A 17,338-nucleotide genomic window follows, 5' to 3' on the forward strand; every position below is an offset into this window, starting at 1 on the left:
TTTTCCCCCTAAGGTAAGTCTTTCCGCTCCCGGGATTGGAATGACTCCTTACCCTCTCCCTTAAAACCCACATCCTTTCGTCTTTCCCTCTCCTTCCCTCTTTCCTGATGAGGCAACAGTTCATTGCGAAAGCTTGAATTTTGTGTGTATGTTTGTGTTTGTTTGTGTGTCTTTCGACCTGCCAGCGCTTTCGTTTGGTAAATCACATCATCTTTGTTTTTTGATAAGTTTGTTATGTCTCTCTTATATAATTTCTACAGCCTCCTTGATGGTTGAGTTACAGTAATTTGAAGTGTGTGAGTGAGTCCCTATCTACTCAAATGTGAAGACAACACTCCATAGAATGGAAGGTAAATAATGTTGTGTTAGTCATATGTTGGTTTTTCTGATAAGTCTTGCTATAGCTTGCTTTTGAGGTGTCATAGTCCTCTGCAAATATAGTTTTAGGCACAGTTCAGCACAGCTGTCCTTAGATTGGTATACACTGTATCTGTGATACACTGGCTGTGCCCAGGATCACAGTGTAAAAAAGCACATCACATCTGATGTAGTGAATGATGTTTTATAATGATGAGCTTTCCAGTAGTGAAGAAGAGATGCAACACACAAGGTACAAATAAAATGTTAATGGCTACAGTCCACATAATCCTAGGTTTTTGTAAAGGAAGTAGATCTTTCCTTACTACTCCCATATTAGCTGTTCCTGCTGCTTCCAAAACCAGAAATTGTGCCCTACATTCTCTAGCAATTTCACCATTACATTCCTCATTAGGAAATAAAGTGTCAGATACACTGCATAGCGATCCACTATTTGTGAACTTATGGCAGCTCCCATAATTCTGACTTACCGAAGAATTAACAAAAATGAGAAACAAAAGAAATGTGAGGTGATTATGCCTATTTGATATTACACAAAGATTGTACAATGAATTTGGAACTTGCACACAATGTGATCTACAAATATTTTTCAGGTTCATGAGTCGGATGCTACTGCACTCAGTACTAAATTATAATGGGAGCTGGTTTACTGTCAGCTCACCATTGTAAACACCACTGACCGATTACATTCAGTGCTTGAACCTTGGAACAAATGCTTGCACTAATAAACTTCTGACACACTGAACAGTTAACTAACTACAGAAAGTTTGTTCCTTCACATAGGAAACTGGATCTGGCAAACAAGTACAGTACTTATGACAAATTGTTGACAACTAAGAAGCTAGGATTGAATCTGAGTTGTAATGCAGTGCAGTGCATAGGGGAGTTATGTAGGAATTTTATGGAGTAGGATCAGATAGTGATAGTGGGTGGAGCAGGGAATAGTTTTAATAAGGATGGGGAATATGACATAGGTGGTGACCTGGTAAAGATAGCTACTCAAACTGGTGGCACTAATGTGCATTTCATGCAACTGTTTCAGCATCATGATCAGCCTGATCTTAATGTGGCTGTTAGGCGTGTTAACATGGGGCTGGGGAAGGCACTGATGGCAGAGGGCATGGGTCACATTGCTGTGGTGCCAGTTGAGTCTATCAGTAGATCGGGTTTCACTAGGTATGGATTGCACCTCAATAGGTATGGGAAGGGGAGACTGAAGAAGGTTATAGGTGACAGTGTAGTGGGTGGTGGTGGGATCACTCGTGGAAAAATTCCTTTAGTAGTTGGTGTTTGAGCTGCACCTTTTTTAGATTGAAATCAGCTGATAGGTATACCTGGTTGAAGGAAGTCCCTCTAACTAATGAATCACCTTCATAGGATGTCATGTTCCCAAGTAGAAAAGGAATTAGCATATTTCATCAAAATATAAGAGGCATTAAAGATAAAGATAGTGAACTGCTAATACATGCTGACTCAGAAATTATTGGTCTATTGGAGCACCACTTAAATAATTTGACAATTCAGAGACTTCTTTACCAGGATACAGATTAGCTGGCTGATTTTTCAAGGAGTTTCTTGCAGGGTGGGGGAGTGGCCATGTACGTAAAAAAACAGTATTCCACTTGAGTCCATAGATGGCACTGCACTGAACAGATATTTGAATGTTGTGCAGGGACAGTTGAATTTAGTGAAGCTAAACTTCCAATTGTTGTTGTTTATCGGTCCCCTGAATCTGACTTCAGAGCATTTCTGCTCAAGCTAGAGAGGGTTCTTTATTTACTTTATAGGAAGTACGAGAAATTAGTTATATGTGGTGACTTCAATATTAATTTTGTGTATGATCGTGCAAGAAAGAGGATGCGGTAGATATCCTAGATTCATGTGATCTGATGCAGGCCATTTTCCTTCCAAATTGGGTGCAGGGGAACAGTAGCACAGCCACAGACAGTATTTTTATTCATTCTTCATTACTAGATGGGCATTCTGTTAGTAAAAGGGTGAATGGCCTTTCAGATTATGATGCACAAATTTTAACACTAAAAGGCTTTTGTACAGAAACAAATGTCATATATAATTACAAACTATGTAGGAAAGGTAATCCAATGGAAATAGAGAGTTTTTTAAACATTGTAAAGGAACAAGAATCGCAGGATGTTTATAGTGCCGATAGCTTAGTGACAAATATAATGCTCTCCTTAACACATTTCTCATGCTCTTTGAGAGTTGCTTTCCATTACAACATTCTAAATTGGGTACTAGCAGTAAACTCAGTTGTGCAGTCATCAGTGCCTGCCAGCAGTAAAAGGCAGCCTGCGTGGCTGACTAGTGGGATAAGGATATCATATAGAACAAAGCAGGAATTATATCCAAATGTTAGAAGTAGTCACAATCAAGCTACAGTAGCCCATTGCAAACAGTATTGTAAGGTGTTTAACAATGTTGTCAGGAAGGCAAAGACTATGTGGTACAGAAATAAAATAGCTAATTCACAGGATAAAACTAAAACCATGTGGTCAGTGTGAAGGAAGTGTCTGGTCAGCAACACGAGATTGACGATATAGAGTCAGTTCGTAATAAAAATATTTCTGTTACTGATAAATCAGATATATGTGCAGTATTTAACAACCATTTTCTGAGCATTGCTGGTGAGTGAAATAGAAATTTAGTTTCTACAGGGAATTGCATAACACTCTTGGAAAATGCCTTTCCAAGATTGATGGCTGAAATACTCCTCTGTGATACAGACAAGGGGGAGATTGAATCAATAATTAAATCACTGAAGACTAAGGACTCTCATGGATATGATGGAGTGCCTAGCAGAATACTAAAGTACTGTGCTGCACATGTTAGCCCTATAATTAGCCATATTTGTAATTTTTCCTTCAGAAATGGTCAGTTTCCTGAACAATTAAAGTACTCAGTAGTAAAGCCGCTTTATAAAAATGGAGAAAGGGATAATGTAGACAATTTTATACCTATTTCTATGTCATCAGTGTTTGCAGATGTTATCGAAAAGGCTGTGTATCTAAGGATAATTGGTCATTTTATATCACATCATTTGCTATCAAATGTACAGTTCGGCTTTAGAAGTCATTTAACAACTGAAAATGTTATATTCTCTTTTTTGTGTTAGGTACTGGATGGGTCAAACAAAAGGTTTCGAATGCTAGCCATATTTTTTTGATTTAACTAAGGCGTTTGATTGTGTTGATCACAAGATATTGCTCCAGAATTTGGACCTTTACAGAATATGGGGAGTAGCTCACAATTGGTTCACCTCTTACTTTAACAACAGACAGCAAAAGTTCATTATTCACAGTGTTGAGAATGGCTGTGATGTGGGGTCTGAGTGGGGTACGGTCAAATGGGGGTGCCCCAGGAAACAGTGTTGGGGCTACTCTAGTATTACGGGTAATTCTAAAATACTTCTGTTTGTTGATGACACTAGATTTGTAGTAAAGGATGTTGTGTGCAACATTGGCTTGGTTTCAAATAGTGCAGTTCATGACATAACTTCCTGACCTGTAGAAACTAAACTAACGCTAAATTATAGCAAGACTCAGTTTTTGGGGATATGATTAGTGAAACTGAACAGTTCAGATTTCTAGTTCAGATTTCTAAATATTCAGATAGATATTAAACTGTTGTGGAAAGCCCACATTCAGGATCTTGTTCAAAGACTTATTGCTGCCATTTTTACTATTCAAGCAGTATCTGAAGTAAGGTATCATTTAAGAAACAGGCGGTTCAGGCAATAAGTGGTGTAAGTTCGCGAACCTCTTGTCGACTACTGTTCACTAGTCTGGGTATTTTGACATTAGCCTCTCAATATATATATTCTCTACTATCATCTTGTTATCAGTATCAGCTTATTCCCAAGAATTAGCAGCTTTCACTCAGTTAATAAGTGTCAGAAATCCAACCATTATTTGGATTGAATTTTGTGCAGAAAGGAGTGCAGTATACTGCTGCATCCATTTTCAATAAGCTACCACAAGAATTCAAAAATATGAGCAATAATCCATGCACTTTCAAATTGTAACTGAAGAGTTTTCTCATGGGTCACTCCTTCTGTTCCGTTGAGGAGGTGCTTGAAAAATTAAGCTGATTCTTATGTTATGTTGTTGACTGCGTTTACTTTACCTCATGGCTTGACTTTTTTTTGGGTTCATAAACATTTTATTTTTATCTGTTCTTACTTTTATGTTGTAATTTCATGTACTGACACATTCCATGACCTTGGAAATTTGCTCCTGAATTTAGTCCTACAGAACATGATGTGTAAATAAAAAATAAAAAAGCACAGTAAGCCATGTATTGTACCACTTTAAAACCTAAAATTAATTACTATCAGTCAAAGATTTGGCATACAAAACTGATTATTAAATTATAAGACAATTACGAATAAAAATTCTCAATACAATGGAAAAACAGCCAAAGTTGCAAATTTCAATTTATTTAGTTGATCAGTAGAGTTGGATCAGGGCCCATTTTAAAATCCTTCAGTTAGTCAAAATGGTATTTTCCAAACTGCAAGAACCATGTCAATATAACAGACATATATGTATAACAGAGTGCGAATGAGTAGTTACAGAGCATACAGATAACTATACCAAAAAGTGTATCTTAGGTAAGTGTGATAGTATGCAGAATCTCACTGAGTTCTTTTGAGCTGTTTGTTAGAAATTTAACTATTGCTGATGTCAGCTCTAAAGAAACAGGTAATCGTTTTCAATGATAGGGATGTCAGTTTCTTTAAATGATTGGAATCAAAATGTTTCAGAAGCATTATTGTGTTTCTACCTTTTGGTTGTGAAATTTTCCTGCTGTTTAGAGTAGGATTCTAATATCTTGACTGAAAACGCATTTACAGGGAATGCTAAAAGGTTTCTTACTCTTTCTCAGACATATACACTATGTGATCAAAAGTATCCGGACACCTGGCTGAAAATGACTTAAAAGTTCGGGTTGCCCTCCATCAGTAATGCTGTAACTCAGTATGGTATTGGCTTGCCTTTAGCCTTGATGACAGCTTCCACTCTTTCAGGCATATGTTTAATCAGGTGCGGGAAGGTTTTTTGGGGAATGGCAGCCTATTCTTCATGGAGTGCTGCACTGAGAAGAGGTATAGATGTAAGTCTGTGAGGCCTGACGCAAAGTTGGTGTTTCAAAACATCCCAAAGGTGTTCTATAGGATTCAGGTCAGGACTCTGTGCAGGCCAGTCCATTACAGGGATGTTACTGTCGTGTAACCACTCCGCCACAGGCTGTGCATTATGAGCAGGTGCTTGATCGTGTTGAAAGATGCAAGTGCAAACCCCCAAATTGCTCTTTAACAGTGGGAAGCAAGAAGGTGCTTAAAATATCAATTTAGGCCTGTGCTGTGATAGTGCCATGCGAAATAACAAGGGGTGCAAGTCCTTCCATGAAAACATGACCACACCATAACACCACCACCTCCGAATTTCACTGTTGGCACTACACATGCTGGCACGTGATGTTCACCGGGCATTCGCCATACCCACACCCTACCATCAGATCACCACATTGTGTACTGTGATTCGTCGCTCCACACAATGTTTTTCCACTGTTCAATCCACCAATGTTTATGCTCCTTACACCAAGCGAGGTGTCGTTTGGCATTTACTGGCATAATGTGTGGCTTATGAGCAGCCGCTTGACCATGAAATCCAAGCTTTCTCACCTCCTGGATAACTGTCATAGTACTTGCAGTGGATCCTGATACAGTTTGGAATTCCTGTGTGATGGTCAGGGCAGATGTCTGCCCATTACGACCCTCTTCAACTGTCAGCTGTCTCTCTGTCAGCAGATGAGGTCAGCCTGTACATGTTTGTGCTGTACGTGTCCCTTCACGTTTCCACTTCACTATCACATTGGAAACAATGGATCTAGTGATGTTTAGCAATTTGGAAATATTGCATACAGACATTATGACACAAGTGATGCCCAATCACCTGACCGCGTTCGAAGTACGTGAGTTCCACGGAGTGCCCCATTCTGCTCTCTCGTGATGTCTAATGACTACTGAGGTCACTGATATGGAGTACCTGGCAGTAGGTGGCAGCACAATGCACGTAATGTGAAAAATGTATGTTTTTAAGGGTTTCCAGATACTTTTGATCGCATAGTGTATGTCTAACTGGAACAGTGTGTATAATGAACGTAGTTTGTATCCATATTCATATCTGTATAAAATGAATAAGGAGTGCTATGTGAAATCAACACTGTCACCAAAGATACTACATTAAAACTTCTAGTAGCTAAACCTTACTAACTACAGATAACCCCTTTTGGACCAACATGTTTTGTCCTTTAGAAATTAATCTTCTTTTAGGTTCCTCATCTTTGTTAACCAAAGACATTGTAGATAGTGCTATTTTCACCTACACCTGGATTCCCCATGGAATCAAACCTGACTTTCTTTTCAGTTTTGGATATTTGTGCCTATAGTGTACAGTAAAAATACACATACATGGCATTTAAGTTACTTTTTTGTCATTCGTACATGAAAGATTGACTAATAATTTATTAAAATGTCGTAAGTAAAACTTTGTAGAAAGTAAAATTATGTTTTTTGCATCGATGTCAACATTATCCTTAAGACATTTCAAAGTTGATTTTTTTTTGTGTTGTCCACATCATGTCTGCCCCTCTGCTTTCGTCAAATTGTGTCTATGATTATGATATGATATGATATCTTGCTTCTTATGGCATTTCCTTCTCTGAGACAGTTTGCAAGAGACCTTCTCATAAAATGTTTTTGCCAATACTTAGCAAGTTCGTCATAGTTACCCATTGTGTGAGTGCATCAGGATGTTGGCATTCTTTCATGGTTTTTGTATTTCACATAAAGAGTTGCCAAGCATTTACTGCTGACACATTTAAAGGGAATATTATGAGTTACCAGTACAATGTTTAACTTTTACTTTGTTTTCTATATTTGACAGCATTTTCTTCATATAAGTCTATTCCTTCCATAGGTTAGGTTATTTTTTATACTGGGTAACATAGTACAATTGATTTTGATTTTTTTTCTTAGCTGCTTGATCTATTGTTTGGTTTTCCCAACAGGCCTGTGTGAGTCAACAGTGAAACTGTCATTAACATTTTATATAGACTAAAGTAATTATTGGATTCTGATCAGCTGAATGGCAAAAATAATCTCTTCCACTCTTAGGTATTTTCTTGTTGTCCCCCAAAGGAGTGGTCCCAACTCTTCGATCTTACAATCTTATTGTTATTATACCATGATCTCTTCATAGATCTGCCAGCACCTAGTATTGGGATAGTGTTACCTATTCTCTCTCGTTGATATATAGCAGATTGCACCAAATTGCGAGGATGAGAGAAAAGGCATGAGGCCTTATAAACTGTATCTTATTGGATTACCATATGTATATTGTTTTGCTCCCTGTCTCCCATAAAATGGTATCATTGTCTTGATCAGCAACAAATTTACATCCTGATGATAAAATTACATCAGTTTTTAATCAGTATTTCCACAGAGGCCATTCCTTAGAAAAATTTTGTTTTCTGAATTATGTTTGTCATGATTTACATAAATATGTTCCATGCCATAACAGAAATAGCCTTCTTCTGAAAGTAGTTAATCATTTCCCAGTATAACATTGACCTAACCTACAAAGCTGACAATAACCAGATACAAGTGAAATTGGGGAAAAATACTGTCAGTCCATTAGCAAGTAACATCTAGCTTCATATTTGTAGCTATTTTTTGGCATACTAGCTTGTGTTAGCAGCAGTCATGGAAAAGAAGGTCTTCACCAAAGAAAAGTTTAAACAATTTAACAGAATTGATGCTTTTTCTGAAATTAATAGAATTAGTTGGGAGTCCACTCCTTCCCTGTTAGATAAGATCAATAAACCCCCGATTCTTTAAAGAAACAAATTCCCATGTATAAAAAATTTTCAAACAAATTGTTACTTTGCAAATGAATTAACTTTTTAAATATATACCTTTAAGCATGTAAGTGAGGAAAGGTCAAGGAAAAATTTGAAATTATGCTAATAGTTCGTTGGAAATCACTAAGCGTGCTCATTATGAAATGCTGGGTGAATATAAATGGAGTAATTGGCTCATCATTTTGGGCAAAAGGTAGTTTTTTATGCATCTCAATGTTTATAACATTGTATCTCCTGAACTAGTATGTCATACAATGATACGATTTTTTGGGTGCATTAAGTGATACTTTGAGGATATTGTATGCAAAACATGTTGTGAATAGGATTAGTAGTAAAGAAGTAATAAATTAAATTTTTGTGCCTAATGGATTCAAACTGTAATATTTGCCTCATTGTGTTAAACTGCTCACATAATATTGTAAGTCTTAATGAGTAGATTATGACAGCATTTTAAATTAAGCAATAATTACACAAAATATTGAAAATCAATTTCCCTCCCCCCCCCCCCCCCCCCCCCCCCCTCACACTGCAACTGATACTGCATTCTGAGCTAGCTTTTTAGTAATATAAATAATTAAATGGTCCGTAGATCATTTGCACAATTTTTATCAAAACAGTGTGGAAAAAGTCACTTTACAGTTTCTGTATACTTAATAGGTTTGCGAGTGTCATCGCATCATCCTTTTTCTTTGGCCTTTGTCCCGCGTCTATGTTGGGTAATTTAAAGGGTGGCGGGATGCCCTTCCTGTCACCTGTCTCCTCACTGCTTTCAACTTCGGGTTTTAACCAGCTTTCTGTGCCTAGTATTATGTGAGATGCACTGTTTGTAGGAGTGGTTCAAACTGTGGCACTTTCTTGCAAATGCTTAAACAGTTAATCACTAGGATTTTAATACTCTTACTTGCAGTGGTTATTTCTTTGTATCTTGTACTGACGCTTCCGGGCCTCTTATAGCTATTGTTACCTGAACTGGCTGAAGACGCACTTAATGCAAAAAGACTCACACAGTCAGCCACCTTGATAACAGCCTCTGATGTGTAGTGCACATCAGACTCATTTAGTGGAACTCTACAGTTCTCTACCTTACGGCACAATTCTAAAAAGTTGCTACCATGCTTGTCCCAGAATCGTCAGTCTCTGGTTAAAGTATTCACGTGTCTCAGAATAAGGGGCCACAATCAGTTGTGGGGACAATGCCACAAATTGTCAGCTTCATTGCAACTCTGTGGTCAAAGCTGGTCTTCTTAATCTTCTTCTACTAATCACTGGAATTATCAAAGTATTACTTCAGAACTCAGATGACGGGGATCATTTGTTCCAGTGTGCACCACTATTTGCAGTTAGTTCCACTCTGTTTCACTGGAATAACCTCTTCAACGTGTTAAATGAGATCTTTAGGCATATGCACTGAGTGTATATGATGATCTTTCTCATCCCTTGCTGCCATTTTGTTAGGGGTACCATTATTTGTCATATGTTTGAATTGCCAATGATTAATAGGCTCTGACCCTTTTGCATTTGCTTCCTCTTGATACAGGACACAGCAGGTATCCCAGCAGGTGAACTGAGTCTCACTAGTTCAATTTTGGTGTCATTAGAAGACAGGACCTTGAACTTGTTAGGAGGATGGGTATAACATCCTGAGTTTTCTTTGGTCCCTGTCTCCCCTGTACAAGGCACCTAGCCCTACCACTGCCACACTACTCACAGTCAAGTGGACAAATAGTGATAGATCCTGTATTTCTTGCAGAGGACAGTGCTGATGTACCTTTGGTATCTGGTACACTGTTCTCAAGAGTCTCCCCAACACATTCATTTGCAGCAGCTTCCAGTCGCTTGTCAGTAGTTTGAGCAATTTCCAGCTACGTACAAAAGTTAAAAAACTTGCTCTTTGTTTAAGAACAGCATTTGCAGTGGGGCTGCATTGTGTCTGGTGCAATGTTTTGCAGAGCACTGAACAAATAGCCTTAAAATAAGCTTGCTGAATCTCTTTTAATTTCTGGATCCGCCAAGCTAAAAGTATTACTAATTCCCTTTAAATTAGTGCACAAATGAAATTTCTGTTACGCCAATAGAAAAACGTAGGACAAAAGTTTACTTATTTCCCGAAACACTTTTGGATTATACTCACTATTCAACCCGAAAATAGTGTTAATTTTTGATAAAAGCAGACAGTATATACTTGTATTGAAAGAAAAAACTAAATGTGACATGATATGTTAATTATATGATGTGCTGCACTAACTAAATCACAAATACTGATTTAGTATCAGATAATCTGCATGATACAAGTGAGTGTTGTTATGAACAACCCAGATGTGTTTAAAGAACCATAAAAGCAGAATATAGAACAAATATTACTGCAAATTTTATGGAATAAAGTAATGATACTTGAGTGAGGGTAGTGAAGCCTAACGTGGGAGCCCAGCATGAAATTGCACAAAAGGTGGGACAAGTGAAATAATGTGGCTTGTTTCCAACTGTGGTGGGCTTTTTATTTATTTTTATTGGTCACAAGGCTGTGACATGGGTCAGCTTAAGTTGGGGCCAGTCTGGTGTCTTTACAGAAGTGACTGCACACTGTGGTATACATACTCTCTAGATCAGGGTCAGTCACAGTGTGCAAAACTGCACAAATACACAATGTGCAGACTGCGTGCAGTTGAAGGCTCAGTCTCTCAGCACTACCTGTATGTCTCGGCTTTGCTCGGTCCTTCTCAGTATAGTATGACTTTTCATTTAGCAGTGTGATGCAACACTTTTTTCCAGAATTTGGTGAAGCTTATTTTGGTCAATGTGACTTTTCTCAATTAGGCAGTCTAGTGATCTGTTGCATTCCTTTCAAAATGAATGGGAATCACAGAGGGGAAGGATGAGAATTCTCTATATCTATTTTGTAGTCACATAATCGGTGGGTACTGCAAATTTGCTATGATACAGAAATCCAACAGCACAGAAAGAATTTAAATAATTGGTCAATGATGAAAGAGCTAAAAATTGTAATGATTGACAGATATGGGATTCATTGTTCCGTATATCAAGAAGCACTTTGTGTTAAATATGCAGGCATGGAACACATGATGGAATTGGTAATGAGAAAAGTAAATTTTGAGCAGTTGTATGCGTTAGTAAATCATCAGTTGCAACAGTTTTTGATGGAATTGAATAGACAGTATGGAGACATGATATATTACTGCAAAGTATGTTGGTTAAGTCTAAGGACATGCCGGGAATGAGTTTGTGATTTAAGCCCTGCTGTTGTTGAATTGCTGAAGTAAAAAAGGAAAGCAAGAATGAAAGTTGGAGGTTACAGGATGGATTGCAGGCCTCAAATTTTAATCGGGGTAGACTGCAGACTGCTCTCAGTATGACGCTGTTAGGAGAGAAGCAACTTATTTTTGATTAAGTTCAGTGGCTTAAAGAAAACATGAAATTTGAGCAAGCCATTGTGGCATTGAAAGAATTACAGCAATAGCTTTCTAAACATTTGGGGGCAGTGCCAATCTTATGTTGGTTTTTGAGCGGTTTTCAAGACAGTTTTCAATTTCAGTTGAAAGCACCCCTGTTTATCTACAGAGGAAACTGGTCAATATGCATTGTAATTCCAGTTAAAAAGACAAATTATATTACATTAAAGCTTTTGAGAAGTTCTACATTGTTTTCCTTAGAAAGAGTTTTCATGTCTCCATAACGAGGTCGCAAACACGATATTAGTGTTTTGGTCATCATAAGTCTGTGCGTGTGCTGATAGTTTTTTGCCACATATAAATTTTGGTTATGTCTTCAGCACACTAAAAACATTTTGTTCGGAAAGCAGTGGAGAGTAATTGCATTTCTTTTGATCACATGACATTTAAAATTGTGGTGAAGTGAATTTTTTACTTTTTACTAGCAGCAGCCTTTGGTGCAACATGGAAAAATTTGTGACTGGCCTCATCTTTGTCTCAGTCGAATACTGTGGTCATGTGTTTCATACATAATGCACTACTTGTCTTGTGGCCTCAGCTAAGTGTTTGAATTTTCTTTTGTAGATTTGGATACGCAAGTAGAATAATCTTTTTATAAGAGAACACATTTCCTGCATAGGCTATATACTTTCATTGTATGTCTTGCACTTAGCTCATTTAAATGTCATTGGTAATTGTGCATCTCTCACCACCCAAACCTAATTATACAGCCTTTACTTGTAAAGCAATATCCAAGATCGTTTTACAATGTGTGCTTCATAATACCAATGAGATTGAAAGTAGTTAATTGTAGAGTGTAATTACAGTTAAAGAATAAAGCCTAAAGCCTATGGAGAAAGAATGTTCTCTTTCAAATGTATGTTGATGATTACTAATTCACAGCTGCATTTTTTTCCTTGGCTGCTTTAAATTATTTGTTTGCTCTCGTGTTCATTCAATGGGGACACTCTTTCATTGCAGAATTATTTAAAGTGTGTGTGATGTCTGCTGTTTGTAAATACAGGGTGTTGCAAAAATGACCGGTATATTTGAAACAGCAATAAAAACTAAACGAGCAGCGATAGAAATACACCGTTTGTTGCAATATGCTTGGGACAACAGTACATTTTCAGGCAGACAAACTTTCGAAATTACAGTAGTTACAATTTTCAACAACAGATGGCGCTGCGGTCTGGGAAACTCTATAGTACGATATTTTCCACATATCCACCATGCGTAGCAATAATATGGCGTAGTCTCTGAATGAAATTACCCGAAACCTTTGACAACGTGTCTGGCGGAATGGCTTCACATGCAGATGAGATGTATTGCTTCAGCTGTTCAATTGTTTCTGGATTCTGGCGGTACACCTGGTCTTTCAAGTGTCCCCACAGAAAGAAGTCACAGGGGTTCATGTCTGGCGAATAGGGAGGCCAATCCACGCCGCCTCCTGTATGTTTCAGATAGCCCAAAGCAATCACATGATCATCGAAATATTCATTCAGGAAATTAAAGACGTCGGCCGTGCGATGTGGCTGGGCACCATCTTGCATAAACCACGAGGTGTTCGCAGTGTCGTCTAAGGCAGTTTGTACCGCCACAAATTCACGAAGAATGTCCAGATAGCGTGATGCAGTAATCGTTTCGGATCTGAAAAATGGGCCAATGATTCCTTTGGAAGAAATGGCGGCCCAGACCAGTACTTTTTGAGGATGCAGGGACGATGGGACTGCAACATGGGGCGCCAGTTCCGTTTATTGACGAAGCCGTCCAGGTAAAAATAAGCTTCGTCAGTAAACCAAATGCTGCCCACATGCATACCGCCGTCGTCAATCCTGTGCACTATATCGTTAGCGAATGTGTCTCGTGCAGCAATGGTAGCGGCGCTGAGGGGTTGCCGCGTTTGAATTTTGTATGGATAGAGGTGTAAACTCTGGCGCATGAGACGATACGTGGACGTTGGCGTCATTTGGACCGCAGCTGCAACACGGCGAACGGAAACCCGAGGCCGCTGTTGGATCACTTGCTGCACTAGCTGCGCGTTGCCCTCTGTGGTTGCCGTACGCGGTCGCCGTACCTTTCCAGCACGTTCATCCGTCACGTTCCCAGTCCGTTGAAATTTTTCAAACAGATCCTTTATTGTATCGCTTTTCGGTCCTTTGGTTACATTAAACCTCCGTTGAAAACTTCGTCTTGTTGCAACAACACTGTGTTGCTAGGCGGTGATTCCAACACCAGAAAAATCCTCTGTTCTAAGGAATAAACCATGTTGTCTACAGCACACTTGCACGTTGTGAACAGCACACGCTTACAGCAGAAAGACGACGTACAGAATGGCGCACCCACAGACTGCGTTGTCCTCTATATCTTTCACATCACTTGCAGCGCCATCTGTTGTTGAAAATTGTAACTACTGTAATATCGAAAGTTTGTCCGCCTGAAAATGTACTGTTGTCCCAAGCATATTGCAACAAACAGTGTATTTCTATCGCTGCTCGTTTAGTTTTTATTGCCGTTTCAAATATACCGGTCATTTTTGAAAGACCCTGTACAAACAATGTGAAGGATTCATATTTTGATGTGGTGATAACTGTGTGCATTTTGCCATGGTACAGAACATAATACTGTCAACTCCTATGACTGTTTAAACTGTTTATCTGCTGCTGGCAATATTTCAAATTCCTGAATAATAGCCATGACTTCCCCCTCATGAGTGGACTAGGTGATGATATCATGTAGTAGGTAGAAAGTCAACATATGACTAGTAGTGTAAAATGGCTGGGTATTTATAAGTTGGCACAAATGCCCAGGATAAATACCTGAGCAAATGCCCAGAATTCATAAATGACGGGCATTTATGCGTTTTAAAGATTGATTAATAGGTGGCACTTATAAAAAAAATTTAAGCTGATATTTTGTATTGAAAAAGGCAGTTTTGCAAAACTGCTTCTTTAGTGGTTGGGTAAAAAAGTTGAAAAAGCTGCTTGAGAGTTGAGGAGAGTTGTCAGGGGAAATAGACCGGACTGGAAACATAACTTTTTACATCTCCAGTGAGGTCAACATGTTGTTGAGTTAGGTGGAGGACACACATTACAGTTGAATGCTACCAAATATTACTGTTTACTGAGCAGTTTCATTTACTATTTCTTAACCACCTGTGATATTTGCAGTTTTAACTGGTGTTTCCGAATAAATTGCAGTACTTCGGACGCCATGCTGATTTACTGCTCAAACTAAAATGTAGTAACCACTTTGCAGACCTAATTTCTTTGTGTTTATCTAAATTAGACATGTTTCATAGTAAGAATAAAAATGAAAATTGTCTTGAGCAAGCCAAGCACAATCGAAAAATCACAGAATTTGGGAATGTTAAACAGATATTAGTTCTTAATAAATGCAGGTATGTAATGAGAGAAATGCCACAAGTCCTGTAGAATTAAATAGCGATATATACTTGCTGGGCATTTTAAAGTTCATAATTGTGGAACTTAAACATGGAGTCTGATATGAGAGCACAGTTTCATGATGGCAGTCAGCTCTCGGAGTAGTTGCCGAGACAAGACATGCGAAGCAACACAGCTGGTTTCTAGCTACAGTTGGCCTTTAATTAGCATTCCTCCATCATAAAGCTGTGATGTGGAGTGGCAGAAGATGAAGGGTAGAGTTGGAGATTGTAGAGCAGATATGACACACTCTGGTAGGCCCTCGGTGAGGTGAAGCTGGCTGGAACTTCCGTCGTTATGTTGTTGTATTACTTGTGCCACCAGATTTTAACTTGTTCCAGTTAGGTGTACTTTATGTTTGGTTATTGATTTTACTTTATAGAAATAAAATAGGTGGAATATGTACTTTTTACATTGTAACAGACTAATTGTGAAATTCTATATAAAGAAATGCATGAGAAAGAACCATGTATTAATAAAGTCCCCCTCACTGTGTAAAAGAGAAGGAAATGTTTGCAGGTGAAATTTGACGCAGCTATATCTGGCAATGTAGTAAAAAACTTAACACTTTGCTTGCTTGCAGGTATGAAGCAGAGACAACATAGTATGATGAAATAAGTGGTTTTTATTCAGAAAGCTGTATAATTTGAAGACTATCTGTATTTGCTAATTGCATTAATTACCGAAAGCACAAACTGCTCTGTAGCCCTGCATTCATGATGATGGCGGTATGTACCAGTGCTTTACAATTCAAGGAAACGTTATTTTTGTTATTGCTTACTTTTTCTGTCATAAATATTAAAACAAAAAACAGCTGATAAGAAAGGTCATAGCACTGTAGATAACTGTGGATGTGTGTCATGTTTGTGATAATGCTAGTAGTTTCAGATAGTAACATAATAGTTGAAACTTTATCACTTGAAATAATAATAATAATAATAATAATAATAATAATAATAATAATTATTATTATTATTATTATTATTATTATTATTAATAATAATAATAATAATAATAATATCATTATTATTATCATCTCATTTGTAGCAGTTTACAGCTTCAAACTGAGGGTGGTTTCCCCCCGCCCCCTTCTTATCACAGATAACTGGAATTTTCAAAGATGGATAAAAGTTGTTGTTACATATTTGTTACCTTTGGGTGTGTAGAGTTGCTGAAATATGGACTTTTGTTACAGGGACGTTACATAAGTTCTCAGATGAAATTTCTTGCTAGCACAACACAGAAACGTGAGAATAATTGATAAGCATGTGTGCCTGCAATGAAGTTATCGTATTTGTTTCGACATAATTTTGAGATTTTTTTCATCTTCCAATCTATTACTCATATTTTTTTGTTTTGAATATCTGGCCTCTTGTTGTGTCCCATGTGTACTCTTTTTACCGTATGCTATCTGCCTGCAGCGAGAGAGAGAGAGAGAGAGAGAGAGAGAGAGAGAGAGAGAGATGCACAGGGTCATTCTGTAGAAAAAGAATCTCTTCTGAGACTGTATCTTTCCAGAGTATAGTCTTCACAACATTCTCCTTCCTTCACTGATCCTGGTTATAGAGAGATAAGTCATAATAATGTATTTCAAGTTGATTTGTTCAGTGATTTTGAAGGACAGTCAGAAACTGATGTCTTAAGTGCAGTTCTGTCTTGTTTATTCCCTGAGATATTAGTCAGTGCATATTTCAAGTATAACCTATTGTTAGTTTATCCTATAGATGAAACAGTGTGATTGAGAGTTGGATAGTTTGTTGCTCAAAGTAGGGGCAGTGTGTAGTTATCAAATGACTGGACACAAAAACTCCTCTAGCAGCAAAGACAAGAAATGAATGGCTTTTGTCCATTACTTGAATGAAAACCATTATCTCAGTTGATTAAGTTGCCTAATCAATTTTTTTCCATAAGGTGGTCAGTGTAGTGCAGATGTTTGATGCACCATTTCTATACTGTGCATGTAGTTAGCCTTCTGGTACACTTATCACGTTACTGTGGAATTTTGTAATAGTGTGAAAGCAGATAATTCTTCACTGTGCTTAGAAGAGCTACAATTTTGATTGGTGGTTGGAAGATCACTCTTTGTTCATGATTCTGTTTATTTTGGAAGATAAAAACATTGATTTG

At 37.9% G+C, this 17,338-nt stretch overlaps 1 protein-coding gene across 2 annotated transcripts in view; it reads left to right on the plus strand.

Annotated features, from left to right (window-relative positions):
* LOC124554808 (uncharacterized protein DDB_G0271670-like) overlaps positions 1–17,338 on the plus strand; it is a 192,256-nt gene that overhangs the window by 63,548 nt on the left and 111,370 nt on the right. For both annotated transcript variants that reach the window (XR_006968457.1, XM_047128464.1), the window contains exon 5: positions 15,795–15,939. Coding sequence is in view for 1 of the 2 variants with exons in the window: in XM_047128464.1 (XP_046984420.1) it covers positions 15,928–15,939 (12 nt within the window). In the remaining variant the exon portion in view is untranslated. The remainder of the gene's footprint in view (positions 1–15,794; positions 15,940–17,338) is intronic.

The sequence above is a fragment of the Schistocerca americana genome, chromosome X, assembly GCF_021461395.2.
Source record: "Schistocerca americana isolate TAMUIC-IGC-003095 chromosome X, iqSchAmer2.1, whole genome shotgun sequence".
Taxonomy (NCBI): Eukaryota; Metazoa; Arthropoda; class Insecta; order Orthoptera; family Acrididae; genus Schistocerca; species Schistocerca americana.